The sequence below is a fragment of the Ovis aries genome, chromosome 6 (genome assembly GCF_016772045.2).
Source record: "Ovis aries strain OAR_USU_Benz2616 breed Rambouillet chromosome 6, ARS-UI_Ramb_v3.0, whole genome shotgun sequence".
NCBI lineage: Eukaryota > Metazoa > Chordata > Mammalia > Artiodactyla > Bovidae > Ovis > Ovis aries.
Window position 1 is genome coordinate 94,388,789 of NC_056059.1, and position 15,609 is coordinate 94,404,397.

At 42.7% G+C, this 15,609-nt stretch overlaps 1 protein-coding gene across 5 annotated transcripts in view; it reads right to left on the reverse strand.

Moving 5' to 3' along the window:
* PAQR3 (progestin and adipoQ receptor family member 3) overlaps window positions 1-6,906 on the reverse strand; it is a 30,874-nt gene extending 23,968 nt beyond the window's left edge. For all 5 annotated transcript variants that reach the window (XR_001041229.5, XR_001041230.5, XR_006060180.2 and 2 more), the window contains exons 1-2: window positions 6,509-6,906; window positions 880-1,042 (exon numbers count right to left, since the gene is read on the reverse strand). Coding sequence is in view for 2 of the 5 variants with exons in the window: in XM_012180242.5 (XP_012035632.1) it covers window positions 880-1,042; window positions 6,509-6,693 (348 nt within the window). In the remaining 3 variants the exon portion in view is untranslated. The remainder of the gene's footprint in view (window positions 1-879; window positions 1,043-6,508) is intronic.
* Window positions 6,907-15,609: the final 8,703 nt, after the last annotated feature.

The following is a 15,609-nucleotide window of genomic DNA, read 5'->3' on the forward strand; positions in this document are numbered from 1 at the left end:
ATTATTAAACATAACTTTTAAAGGCCCTTTTACAGATTCCTGAAGAAAAGTGAAAGTGCTGAGGGACTAACACATGTTAGGTCAATAGGGGAAATGGCACAGAGAAGAAACTGAAAGTATTTGAAATCAGGAAAGTGCACAAGGCCCAAAGGAAATTAACATTAAAGTGAGAGAAAAGATTAATACCAGCAAAACGAGGCAACAGAATTAAGACAATAAGGAAACAAGTACAAAAGTCATAGACATATAAAAGGTGAAAAATGTTCCCAAACAAGTTTTAAGCACTGAGTAGGGTTCTACTTCCGGGGAAGGCAATGGCATCCCACTCCAGTACTCTTGCCTGGAAAATCCCATGGACGGAGGAGCCTGGAAGGCTGCAGTCCATGGGGTCGCTAAGAGTCAGACATGACTGAGTGACTTCACTTTCACTTTTCACTTTCATGCACTGGAGAAGGAAATGGCAACCCACTCCAGTATTCTTGCCTGGAGAATCCCAGGGACAGGGGAGCCTGGTGGGCTGCTGTCTATGGGGTCACACAGAGTCAGACACGACTGAAGCGACTTAGCAGCAGGGTTCTACTTCAGTTGGCAAATAGAACACAATGAGAGATTTCTATCTCTGGATTAATTTTATAGCACAGATGTGTAGAGAGAGGAAGAAAAAAGAAATTTTCTCAATCTTTAAAACTTCATGGATTTCAAATACACTTTCAGAAAAACATACTTTGGGTGCTTCTATTAGGAAATCGAATAAGCTAGCTTACATGCTGCTTTGGGTCTCTTTGCAGCAAGTGGTGGGTGTGGAGTACAGCCACCTGCCCAAGCCTGAGGGACCAAAGTTCTCTTTATCAACAATAGTGCTTGTGAAATGAGACTTACCTGGAAGCAGAAGAGACAAATAGAACAAATTACAAAATCTTCTCTGGATGCACTTGCTGAAGGTAACACAGATGTCATGTCATATATTCCCAGCGTGAAGAAGAGGAAGAAACCTAGCAAATGACTCCAGATGTTTACTGTCTCATTAGATAAAATGAACAAACTGGAAAAAAAAACCAAACAAACAAACATGCAGCTCAGATTCAGATCTGCTGGCTCACTGGAGGCATTTATAAGGGTAGGAACAATTTGGTTGGTGGCAGACGCTATCTAATACTTGCTACTTTAAGCCCTTAACTCCATCTTAGCCTTTTTAAATTTGACATACCATTTAGTTTAAGTTTTTCCACAACTCATCAATCCTGGGATCTTACAGTTTTTTTTTTTTCCCCTTCTCATCTCTTATTATATTTACCATTTCAGTTATTTATGTATAAATTCCATCTCATTCTCCAGCATATCAATTCCCTGACAACTGGCATCATTCATCTTTATGACACCACTGTTCTCAGCACAGGGTCCTGCTCAGATTAGATGCTACGTGTCAACAGAAATAAACATGCAGATTAAAACTGGGTGCTAGCTAACACAGTCTGACATTTAGGATAGGCATCTGAAAATCTGCTAAGCTTAGGCACACTCAAAATACCTTTTTAGTATACACTGGGTTTCCCTAGTGGCTCAGATGGTAAAGAACCTGCCTGCAATGTGAGAGACCCAGGTTCGATCCCTGGGTTGGGAAGATGCCCTGGAGAAGGGAATGGCTACCCACTCCAGTATTCTTGCCTGGAAAATTCCATGGACAGAGGAACCTGGCAGGCTACAGTCCATGCAGTCACAAAGAGCTGGACATGACTGAGCAACTAACACTTTGATTTCAGTATATATAACATGCAAGTGCAAAGTTAAATGGACTTGAGATAAGCAGGATAAATACAAATGGATCCACTGGAGATGTCCTTTAAGACAGGCATGCTGCAACAACTTTGCTGAGGCTGTTTTGAAACCAAACTAGTTTCGAGGTGGCATGAGTTTATTCTTTGTTGGAATAACAGGAGGTTACTTTTAATATCTTCACCAGCTGAGCTACCAGGGAAGCCATAAAGCAAAGATATAAGCACCTGAATGCAGAGTTCCAAAGAATAGCAAGGAGAGATGAGAAAGCCTTCCTAGCGATCAATGCAAAGAAATAGAGGAAAACAATAGAATGGCAAAGACTAGAGATCTCTTCAAGAAAATTAGAGATACCAAGGGAACAGTTCATGCAAAGATGGGCTCGATAAAGGACAGAAATGGTATGGACCTAACAGAAGCAGAAGATATTAAGAAGAGGTGGTAAGAATACACAGAAGAACTGTACAAAAAAGATCTTCATGACCCAGATAATCACGATGGTGTGATCACTCACCTAGAGCCAGACATCCTGGAATGTGAAGTTAAGTGGGCCTTAGAAAGCAACATTATGAACAAAGCTAGTGTAGGTGATGGAATTCCAGTTGAGCTATTTCAAATCCTGAGAGATGATGCTGTGAAAGTGCTGCACTCAGTATCCCAGCAAATTTGGAAAACTCAGCAGTGGCCACAGGACTAGAAAAGGTCCACTTTTATTCCAATCCCAAAGAAAGGCAATGTCAAAGAATGCTCAAACTACCGCACAACTGCATGCATCTCACATGCTAGTAAAGTAATGCTCAAAATTCTCCAAGCCAGGCTTCAGCAATACGTGAACCATGAACTCCCTCATGTTCAAGCTGGATTTAGAAAAGGCAGAGGAACTAGAGATCAAATTACCAACATCCGCTGGATCAGGGAAAAAGCAAGAGAGTTCCAGAAAAACATTTCTGCTTTATTGACTATGCCAAAGCCTTTGACTGTGTGGATCATAATAAACTGTGGAAAATTCTTCAAGGGATGGGAATACCTACCACTTGACCTGCCTCTTGAGAAACCTATATGCAGGTCAGGAAGCAACAGTTAGAACTGGACATGGAACAACAGACTGGTTCCAAATAGGAAAAGGAGTACGTCAAGACTGTATATTGTCACCTTGCTTATTTAACTTATATCCAGAGAAACGCTGGGCTGGATGAAGCACAAGTTGGAATCAAGATTGCTGGGAGAAATATCAATAACCTCTGATATGCAGATGACACCACTCTTATGGCAGAAAGTGAAGAGGAACTCAAAAGCCTCTTGATGAAAGTGAAAGAGGAGAGTGAAAAAGTTGGCCTAAAGCTTAACATTCAGAAAACGAAGATCATGGCATCTGGTCCCATCACTTCATGGGAAATAGATGGGGAAACAGTGGAAACAGTGTCAGACTTCATTTTTTGGGGCTCCAAAATCACTGCAGATGGGGATTGCAGCCATGACATTAAGACACTTACTCCTTGGAAGGAAAGTTATGACCAACCTAGATAGGATATTCAAAAGCAGAGACATCACTTTGCCAACAAAGGTCCATCTAGTCAAGGCTATGGTTTTTCCAGTGGTCATGTATGGATGTGCAAGTTGGACTGTGAAGAAAGCTGAGCACCGAAGAATTGATGCTTTTGAACTATGGTGTTGGAGAAGACTTTTGAGAGTACCTTGGACTGCAAGGAGATCCAACCAGTCCATTCTAAAGGAGATCAGTCCTGGGTGTACTTTGGAAGGACTGGTGCTAAAGCTGAAACTCCAATACTTTGGATACCTCATGCGAAGAGTTGACTCATTGGAAAAGACTCTGATGCTGGGAGGGATTGGGGGCAGGAGGAGAAGGGGACAACAGAGGATGAAATGGCTGGATGGCATCACCAACTCGATGGACATGAGTTTGAGTAAATTCCAGGAGCTGGTGATGGACAGGGAAGCCTGGTGTGCTGCGATTTATGCAATTGCAGAGTCAAACATGACTGAGCGACTGAACAGAACTGAACTTTTAATATCAGTACTACTTGCCCTCTTTCAATATGCCCTAACTGGTTTTGAGTTTAAATAGGGCTTCCCAGGTGGCTCAGTGGTAAAGAACCCACCTGCCAATGCAAGAGACTTGGGTTCCATCCCTGGGTCAGGATGATCCCTTGGAGGAAGAAATGGCAACCCACTCCAGTATCCTTGCCTGGGGAATCCCAAGGACAGAGGAGGCTGGAAGGCTACATTCCATAAGGTTGCAAAGAGTCAGACATGAGGGAGCACACAAGCAAATGTATAACTTTAACACAGAATTTGCAGCAGTCACCATGGTTCCCATATTCCCATGCCATAAACACAGTGGAGTCTCACACAATCAAATGATCATCAAGGATAGAGCGGATCTCGTATCATTAATGTCAGGCTTTATCCTGTACAAGCTCCAATTATAAACACTGTTTATACTGGGGAGGGGGAGAAGAGATGCAGGAATGTGAGGAAACATATCTAAGCCCAGGACTGTTTGACAGCCAGTACACATCCGTTACCTCAGAACTTTTCATGTGGTGAAACCCAGTGTAACCTGGTTAAGCGAGCAGAGAGGCACAATCATGGCACGTTCCTTCCAACTAACAGAGTACTGGCAGAACAGCTGTGACACATGAAACCTCTCCTTACACCTAAGATATAGATATCAGTATCTATATAGATATAGACATACAGCTGGCCCTCTAGGCAGCTAAAAGAAGAGAGGGCAAAAGCGGAACCTGGAAACACCAAGCTGGTAGGAAGGGCACTTAGAAGAATATCCCTAGGAGGGGATCTACTTTTAATCAATGAGAAGTTAGACATATACTCCGACCAGCTGCAAAATCAACAATATATTTCTTCATCAGCATCTATCCGGCTTCAAATTAAAAGATCATGGTGTTAACAAGTCACCATTTACTGAGTGTTTATTATGTGCCAGGCTGCGTGTAGCATTTACATACACAAGGACTCATTTAGTCCTCACTACCTTCTGAAGCAGATACTGTAATTACCCTCATTCTTACAAATGAGGAGAATAAGGCAGAGAGAGGTTAACTTTTGTTTAAGGTCCCACAGCTGTGAAGTGGCAGATCTGCATACTCACGTCTTTTTCACTCAATGGCCTGAGATCTAGAGCACTGTATTTTCACTCCTTGATCTATGAGATTTGGACCCTAACATCAGAATGCAGAGGTGGGTTTAAAGCTATTATTTAAGATAATTCATTACCCGCTCTATCCATGTGGAACTTCACATCCACAGCAGGAGCTAGCTCTGATTTCTTGTGTAATAACTTATGCAAAGAAGGTGATGGGGAGGAAATGGCACTCACGAATCAAACTGTCACATGCCGTGGGCCATTCACTGACGCCAAGCAGAGATGGACAGTGATGTCACCTTGTGACTCTGAGTTAGAGAAGTACTTCAAAGGCAGGCAGGGTGAAGGAACAGTGGACAGACGGTGCCAAAAAGAAGATCAAGAATCAAACACGTGGTTGCTGCTTGAGCAACTCAATAGCTCACATTCCAGCAGTGGGGTTTGTCACTACACTGACCTAGAGCTAACCAACATCAGCATCTCAATTCTCTTAAAGTGGGGTCCTGTAATTAAGTACATATAGTGAGTTTTGGGGCTTCCCAGGTGGCTCAGTGGTAAAGAATCTGCCTGCCAATGCAGGAGATGGAGGTTTGATCCCTGGGTCAGGAAGGCTCTCCTGGAGAAGGAAATGGCAACCCACTCCAGTATTCTTGCCTGGAGAATTTCCATGGACAGAGGAGCCTGGTGGGCTACAGTCCATAAGGTCGAAAAAGAGTTGTATATGACTTAAAGACTGAGCATGCAGGCAAGTGAGTTTTAACAGAAATCTAGTCTAAGAACTAGAACACTGATTTTTCAGTTTTGTTTTCTTTTTAAACCCAGGCTTTCAAGGGACTCAATTTTAAGAATGTAGATGATGAAGACATTCCTTTTTTAAAGATGTTTCTACAGTGCTCTAATGGAGGGCAGCACCCCGTTACAGGCCCCCTTTGCTATAGTGCTTTTCCCACACAGCGTTTTTCACAATGGTCATTACGTAATAGTGTAATTAGCTCTTTAATGTGTGTCATCCAGGCTAGAGTTCAGTAGATTCACGAGAACAAGGGCCATATCTGCGTTCCTCTGTAGGACCTGGTAGGGAGACTGTCAGGGGCTCCATACTACCTACTAAATGCATGAATCAGGAATTTTTAAAAATTTATATGCCACTGTGAACTTGTTTCCGATTATACCGGCATTTATCTGGCCCCAAATATCTGAATTTCCATACGGCTGCCTTAAAAATAAACAAAGCTTAGGTATACATAGGAGCAAGTATGTCCTCGCCATTGCCGGTGGGGTCGAGTCCAGCATGTACCCCCAATGAACACCGAATGGAATAAAGGATGTGAGCCCTTTGTAAACAGCAAAGCCCCGCTGGAGTTAGCGACTTCATCATCATTGTTACCGTCATTAGTCCATGGATCAAGTACCCTGGCGGGGGAGAAAGAAAGATCACGAAGAGAGGAGAGGGGGCAGAAAAGGATGAAAAGGATGGAGCAGCTAGGGAACAAGGGGCGCGGAGAACAGCGGGGAAAGCAGCAGGCGGACCAGACAAAAAGGGTGTAGAGGAGGAGGAGCCGCCGGCGCTCCCCCCTGGCGCACCCAGCGGAGGCGGCCAGTCTGTACCTTTTGATACACAGCCTGGAAGGCAGGTAGGCCCGGTAGCCGTCGGTGATGTACGGGTTGTCCTTGAGGGACACGGGGATCTGCTCGTAGGTGTAGAGGCGGATGCCGCGGGGCACCAGGACCGGCCAGTACTGGTAGCTGCCCAGCTCGATATAATGTGCGCTTTTCAGCAGCTTCTGATGCATCCTTCCCGGCCGCCGCTGCTCCCTAAGCGGGGAGCCCACCCAGGCCCCGCTTCCCCGGGGAGGGGGCTTCGCCGCCGCCGCAGCCCCCACCCCGGAGCCAGCGGACGCCGCACGAAGTCCTACGGCCCCGCCGCTGCCCAGGCCCGGCTCCGCGAACTGAGCGTACACAGCCGTCAGCACCCCGGCGGACCGGGCGGCGTCGCAGTCCTCTCTGACGTCAGCACGCCGCTGCGGGCTCCACCCCTCGGCCCTGGCTACGATCGGCGTGGTTGGCGACAGGAGGGGGCGTGGTTATGGAGGGGAGGGGGCGGGGCCGGGGTCCAGGCGGGCGCGCCTGTGTGCCTGCGAGGCGGGTCTCCGCAGGAGGTCCGCTACCTGAGCGCCTAGGGGCGGCGGGCCGCGAATACTTATGGATGACAAGAGTGCGAAACTTTATAGCAAGTACAGCGGGTTTTTTCTTATTCTGTGTTTAATTAGAAGCAATACGTGTTTCATTCTGAAAATCAAATAGAAAAGACTAACTGGAAGAAAAATAAGAACTAGAAGTAACTCTTAGCGGTTACTTTATCCTTGGAATCTCACACACTTGGTGTCAGAAGGGACCTTCGAGGTTTTCTCGGCTAAGGTCAGTCTTTTGAAGTAGTTGGAAATAGAGAAATCTGATATACATAGAATTTTACCAAAATCGAGCATACACTGAGCCGTAAAGAAAGCCCTAACACATTCAAAGCGCCAAACCCACTGAGTATTTTCTCTGACCATGATAGACTTAAATTAGAAATTAACAAGAAAACGGAAAATCCCCAAATGTCTGGAATTGAAACAAACGCTTCTAAATATTTAGTGGGTTGATGAAGAAATTGCAATGGAAATGAGAAAATCTAGTGAAATGAGTGATAAAAGGTGGAATATATCAAAACTTGGGGTGTAGCTTATACAGTGCTTAGAGCAAATGTTATATCTTCGTCACAGACTTCGAATTATAATGTAGACGTTTAGTCATAATGGCAACTGGGGAGAACGTCAGTTTTGCGTCCATGTTTGTAGAATCCTTAGCCTGTGTTTTGCTATGGTAACAGTCACTCATGATGCCAATTATTTGTGTATTGTTATTGTGCAAGTAGTATTAGTTGATGTTTGAGATTCAGTATGATTTACTTCGGAGAAGGCAATGACACCGTACTCCAGTACTCTTGCCTGGAGAATCCTATGGACGGAGGAGCCAGGCTTTGAAGCCTTTCTAAACTACTTGAGTTTGAATTCAGCCATTTACTAGCTATGTGTCCTTGTACAAGTATTTAACCTTTTTGTGTCTCAGTTTTCTTACTAGTAAAATAGGGATAATAACAGAACTTTGTGTTGTGAGGGTTAAATCAGTGAATCCATAAAACAGTCTTAGAAAACTGCCAAACATATTGTTAGCCCCAACAATCTTTATCTATTATTAGGGTTCAAGGGAAGATCTTCTAGATAAAACTAGAAGAATTTAGATAAATCCTAAATGGACTTAAACGTTGTGTAAAAGGAAATGTTGAGAATCTTCTTTAAGCCATGAAGCTAAAACTAATATTTAAAAACTTACTCTGTGGCCAGCACCTTAGCTCTGCTGAAGTTTTCTGTGTATTGTTGCTATTCAGTTGCTAAGTTGCATCTGACTCTTTGCAACCCCTTGAACTGTAGCCCACAAGCCTTCCCTATCCTTCACCATGTCATGGAACTTGCTCAAACTCATGTCCATTGAATCAGTAATGCCATCCAACCATCTCTCCTCTCGCCCCCCCTTCTGGGAGGCTCTTCTGAATGTATTCATGCTGGTGTCACGTGAGATTACCATGTGGCCACAGCTGACCCAAAGGTGGATCAGTGGCCCATGAGATGTCGTAACACAAATGTCCATGCAAGTGGCATGGTAATTAGCTTTCTTCAATCAGTTTCTTTCTTGGGAATTTGGCCTGGAGATGTGGGAAGAGTGTTTCCAGCCCAGTATTTGACACAGAAGTAGGAAGATGCCCAGAGATCATCAGAGGCAGAGGACTGTACATGGTAATAGAGGGACCACTGGAGAGAAAAACTAAGAATTGAAGCTGCTTTGATTGTCATGAGACCTGCTGCAAAATGACTTCTGGACTGACTTCAATACTTTATAACTCATGTCAGTTCTCTCTAAAGAAATATTTATGTGTTTTGATTTTTAAATTAAGCCTTCTTTAGCACTAACTACTTAACCCCCACTTTTGAAATGAATGGACAAATATGAAAAGGTAGGTATACAACAATCTGTGTCTGAATCCTAGAGAGAAAAAGAAGTCTATGAATTAAAAAAAAAAGAGAGAAAGCGTTCTTTCACTTGGGGCTGTAAGGCAGTGGAAACAGGAGCAGCATTGGGAACACCTCTAACAGTGACAGCAGGGAGGGGAGAGGGCATAGTTCCCCTCACGTAGCAGTGGATGTTTAGTACTTTGAGGACTCCGGCTCTTTAGTTATGATGCTTGATAGAAGGCTTCAGTGGCATGCCAGATGGAGGAATAACGCCTGGTGGGGACATCCATAGCTGCATCTGGCAGAAATCTCTGTGCCCTTGAAGGGGCAGGATGGGAAATTGTATCACATGGGCATTTGAAGTTTGGGGAAACTCAGATTGTGCCTTATTTTATAGGATGACTTTCCGTGATCTGGAATGGGGAGACATGGGGGCTCCATGAAACATTGCGGATGAGTGAGATGTTTTTCCTTTCCTTTCCTTCCCTCCTTCCTTCTTGTATATTCTTACAAACCTAGACAGTGTATTAAAAAGCAGAGACATTACTTTTTTGTAAGTGAATGGATTCACTTAAAAATGAAACATGGAATTTACTTAACAGAAAATAATTTTATTATCAGGCAGCATATAAATTTTTTTATTCTACTGGAACCTGTGAATATCACCTTATTTGAAAGAATGACCTTTGCACATGCAATTAAATTTTAAGATTTCAAGAGATCAACCTGGATTGGACTGGGTTCAAAATCTGTGATGCCATCATCACCATCTCTTCCAAATCTCTGTCAATAGGTTCTTTTTAGTGCTATTTTACTGACTTATCTGTAGCACTTAATTGCTCACTACTTTCCTTTTCTTTCCTTCAGTTTCAGTAACAATGCTCTCCCGATTTTCTTATTTTTCTTAACATACTATCTTAGTCCCTTTTGTAGTCACTTTATTTGTCTGTTGCATAAATATCCTTTTTTTTTTTTTCTTTTTTTGCCACACTCTCATATGGTATCTTAGTTCCCTGACCAGGGATCAAACCCATGTCCCCTGCACTAGCAGTGTGGAGTCTTAACCAGTGGACCTTCAAGGAAATTCCTATATCCATGTTCTTAAGGGTTCTGCTCTTAATCTTTTTTCTTGTCCCTTTACATACTATAGTTAGACTGTAACTATCTTGATTTAATTTCCACATATATGCTATTAATACCACATATATGCTATTAGAATGCCAGGTCCCAATTTTCATCCTAAGTCATATACCGAAATATCCAGTTCTTACTACATATTTCTACTTGGATGTGTCTCATGACACACACTGTACCAGGTCGGGAAGATCCCCTGGAGAAGGGCATGGCAACCAACTCCAGTATTCTTGCTTGGAGAATTCCATGGACAGAAGAGCCCAGTGGGCTACAGTCTATGGGTTGCACAGAGTCAGACATGACTCAGTAACTAACACTTTCACTTTTCAACACTTTCATGATTATTAATTAGGGATGTCTGTTCTGGGCTGGGAAGCAGCATTCTAATCCCACTCATCTTCAGTCATGCCTCAGAGTGTTCCCTTATCACACTCGGTTACCATATACTGTTGGATTATGTCTCTGTTTAGTGTCTCAGATCCACCCTTTTTCTGCATTCCTGTTGTCACCACTGTGAAGTGAAGTGACAGTCGGTCAGTTGTGTCTGACTCTGCGACCCCATGGGCTGTACAGTCCGTAGAATTCTCCAGGCCAGAATCCTGGAGTGGGTAGCCTTTCCTTTCTCCAGGGGATCTTCCTGACCGAGGAATCAAACCAGGGTCTCCTGCATTGCAGGGGGATTCTTTACCAACTCAGCTATCAGGGAAGCCCTGTGCGTTCTTTTAAAATTTAATCTTACTTATTATTTTTTTTGGCTGTGCTGGGTCTTCGTTGCAGCGTGTGGGCACTTCTCCAGTGGCAGCACACAGGCTTCCCTTGTGGACCACGGGCTCTAGAGCACGTGGGCTCAGTAGTTGTGCTGCACAGGCTCTCTAGTGGTGGCACGTGTGCTTCTTTAGTTGTGGCGGGTGGGCTGGGTTGTCCCTGCAGCATGTGGGATCTTAGTTCCCCGAGCAGGAATCAAACCCACATCCCCTGCTTTAGAAGATGGATTCTTAACTACTGGATCACCAGGGAAGTCCTGTCACTGCTGTAGTTTAAATCTTTATCACGTATCACTGGCTACCTCTGGTCCCCACCGTCAGCTCACAATTCAGTCTCCACCTCCATGACCTTTAAAAGCTATGCTATAAACAGACAGACAGACAGACCTATAATCTCTAGCTCTGCCCTACAGGATATACTTCAAGCCTCTTAAAATATCCTGAGACCTGGACCATGCTTTAGGATTGACATGAGCCTTATCTCTCCCAGCAACTTGACCCACCAGACACAGGACATCCCGAATTTCAGAGTTTCCTAAAGGTATCACTTTGCTTCCAATCTCCTTGCCTTGACACTTGCTGTTCCCTCTGGCTGGAATGCCTTCACCAATTTCTCCCCTTTCTTTGCCAGAATACCTCCTAATAATTTTTCAAGCCTCTGCTGCAGCAGCATCACCTTCTCTGGAAATCTTTTCATTTACCCTATTCCACGGATAGGTTCAGTGCTTTTTCTCTGTGTCTCCTTGACATATATGCAGAATAGAGAATTTACCACACAACAGTGGAATTACCTTCTTTCTTGTAGGTATTTAGTGTCCTTTGAGGAATCTTTATTCTTTCTGTAGTTCCGGTGCCTTGCTGCTGCTGCTGCTAAGTCATGTCAGTCGTGTCCGACTCTGTGTGACCCCATAGATGGCAGCCCACCAGGCTCCCCCGTCCCTGGGATTCTCCAGGCAAGAATACTGGAGTGGGTTGCCATTTCCTTCTCCAATGCATGACAGTGAAAAGTGAAAAGTGAAAGTGAAGTCGCTCAGTCATGTCCAACTTTTAGCAACCCTATGGACTATAGCCTACCAGGCTCTTCCGTCCATGGGATTCTCCAGGCAAGAGTACTGGAGAGGGGTGCCATTGCCTTCTCCGTCCAGTGCCTTAGGTGTTCAGTATTCTTTTTTTTCAATAAACTTTTTTCGGAGATCGTTGAAGACTCCCATGCAGTTGTAAGAAATAATAGTATTATTTCCCTCAGTGATAACACTGGTTTATAATATCACAGTCGTCCAGGTATGGAATGTTTTCATCACCACAGGGGTTTCTCCTCTTGTCTTTTAATGCCACACCTACTTCACTCTTATTCTCACCCTCTCCTTCACCTCTGGAAACCATGAATCTGTTCTCCAGTTCTGTAACTGTGTCATTTTAAGTATATTATATAAATGGAATCTTACATTGTGTAACCTTTTAGAGTTGCCTTTTTCAACTCTGTATAATTCCCTGGCAGTTCATTCAGATTGTTTTACACAGCAATAATTTGTTTCTTTTTACTGTTGAATAGTGCTCCATAGTATGGATGTACCACCATTTGTTTAACCAGCCACCAGCTAAAGGACATCTGAGTTTTTTCCAGTTTGGGGCTATTACAAATATAGCTGTAGGAACAATAGTATACAGATTTTCAGGTAAACATATTTTTTGTTTACTGGGTGTAAATACTCCCAAATGCAGCGTTTGACATGGTCATACGGCAATTGCACGCTTATATGGAACCCCAAACTGTTTTACAAAAAATTTTAATGGATAAAGGAATGATGTAATAGCATTGTTCAAAATCTTTAAAGTGAAGATTAGGATCAAATAAATCTGTTTTTAACTAATTGCGCAATCAATCATATTAGCCACAAGAGCGATATTCTAAATACACTGAAACATACTGCAGAGCAGAAATCAATAAAGCTTAAATGTGATAAGCTTCTTCATTACTCTCAGAGTCAGGGTTTTTATCCTAAACTGTTTATAGCAATAGTGAGGTTAAATTTCTCACCAATGATGTGTACACACTGCACTATAATGTTTAATCTCTAAATGGCTGTTCTTTGAAAATTACATTTAAAAGCCCCCACAAATGATCAACACAGTTTGTTAATCACTAATGTACATTAAATGTGTAATCGTCAGTTTAGTTCAGTTCAGTCACTCAGTCGTTTCTGACTCTTTGCGACCCCAGGAATCGCAGCACGCCAGGCCTCCCTGTCCATCACCATCTCCTGGAGTTCACTCAGACTCATGTCCATTGAGTCAGTGATGCCATCCAGCCATCTCATCCTCTGTCGTCCCCTTCTCCTCCTGCCCCCAATCCCTCCCAGCATCAGAGTCTTTTCCAAGGAGTCAACTCTTCGCATGAGGTGGCCAAAGTACTGGAGTTTCAGCTTTAGCATCATTCCTTCCAAAGAAATCCCAGGGTTGATCTCCTTGAGAATGGACTGGTTGGATCTCCTTGCAGTCCCAGGGACTCTCAAGAGTCTTCTCCAACACCACCATAAAGCCCTTTAAATTTTTTTCTATTTTTATTGTGTTCCACTGGACACCATAAAGGTGCTACATCCTTGGTAGCATTCTCATTTCATAGCAAGTCTGTCTTTTCATTTGAAATTCATACCCTGCACTTAGAATAATGTATTTTGGGTGTCATGGAAGGTGCTTGTGATCTAGACCCAGGTGGACATGAAGCTGAATATGAACAGTGTCACTTGCTGACAAGCTTCAGGGTCTCTCCTGGCTTTCATTTTCCTCATCTGTTAGGTGAGGATAATTCTAAGCAATTTACCTGACTTGACAGGGCTCTCAAGAGAAACATGAAATAACATGTACAAAGTGTACTATGTAAATAGCATCAATACTATTCAGTTCCTTTTTCTTGTGGCATTTAAAAAAATTTGGATTTATCTTAAAAATTTTTTTTGTTGAAGTATAGTTGATTTATATTGTGATAATATTGTGATAATTTTTGCTATACAGCAAAGTGCTTTGCACACATAGATTCTTTTTCATATCTTTTCCATAATTTTTTTTACAGCATATTGAATATAGTTCCCTATGCTATAGAGTAGGACCTTTTTTATCTATACTATATATAATAGTTTGCATCTGCTAATCCTTAACTCTTTTATGGCACTTTTAATTTCCTGAGAAATTAATTCCTAAGGTTTATTTATACACTTTGTTCATATTGTCCAGGAGATATGAAAGTTAAAAAAAATCAAATCCAAGGAAATATTGAAGGGTAGCTGGTATAATCTGCTAAAGGGCCTTCTTAATATTAAAGGTGGATATTAGTATGAAGAAAAACAGTTATGTACCATTGAAAAACTTGGCTTCTTGGGACACAAACCCTATTTTTGTATTTCTTGACTTCTTTTTCTTGTTAATGAATATATATCCACTATAATTCAGTTCAACTAAGTGAAGGAGTTGTGTTTCTTAATTTGGACTAATGTATTTTTGTTTTGAATAACTACATGCTATCAGAAACAAGATCACCACTGACAGAGCCAAAATTTTAAACAAACACTCATTTGGCAAATGGCCAGGAGCACAGATCAAGAACTGTTTGGAGTGATCACCATGTATAACAAGCAAGAGTAGTAGCTTTCTGATCATTTTGTATCTGATTTGAATTGATACATTCGATAGTGGTAGCCATTCCACCTGACTACTTGCTCTGCAGAATTTAGGAAAATAAGTGTAACTGATGAAAAATGCAAGTTGACCTCATTTTGTATTTTTCAATGGCAGCTTTACATTACTCTGAGGGGCCTCTGTATGTCATAAGGAAGAATGAGAAGAGACATTGACCAGGAACAGAAAGGAGCTACTCTACGATAAAAAGTGATTGAGTGTTTCAACTCTATTGAGGCTAATAAGGAAATAGATTTAAATAGTGGCATTAAACCAAAAACATCAAGGTTTGACTCTGTCCTCTGGCAACTAGTTAGCACATGGGTGAGATAGGACTGCATCACTTGTCTCCATGAGCCCAACACAAAGGTCTAAATGATTTTAGTCTTCTTCAGGAAGACCCCATTCAAATATATGTTCAAATCACCTTGGTGATAGGATCCATTAGCCCTTGACCTGGAGTAGTTTACCAGGTCAGCTAGTTTCTACCTAGATTGGAGCCCTGTGAAAATGAAGCACAGGAAGTTTAGTTTTGTTGAAAGTGAGGAAGATTACGGGAAGTTGGCATCAAGTGCTTATAAGGAAAAACAAATGAGGAGCTAAAAAAAAGAGGTGGGAGACAGGGGAAAGGAAGCAGGAGCCCCCTGGGGATAGGATCAGCAGACTGGAAACTTTTCATGGGCAGGAAATATGTCTAGTTCCCATTGTACACCATGCTGAATACAACGGACTCAATACCGGAGTGCCTGGGACATAGCATGTGCTAAGCTGCATTTGTCGTGTCTGACTTGTTCCCATGGACTGTGGCCCGCCAGGCTCCTCTGTCCATGGGATTTTCCAGGCCAGAATACTGGAGTGGGCTGCCATTTCCTCTCCAGGGGATCTTCCCAACCCAGGGATCAAACCCAAGTCTTTTAAGTGTCTCGTATTTGCAAGTGGGTACTTTATCTAGTGGTACCTGAGAAGCCTGGAACACATAGTAGGTGCACAGCAAATGCTTATTGAATAGATATTCTAAAATTGTGCTTAGTCGCTGAATTGTGTCTGAATCATTGTGACCCCATGGACATAACTTGCCAGGCTCCTC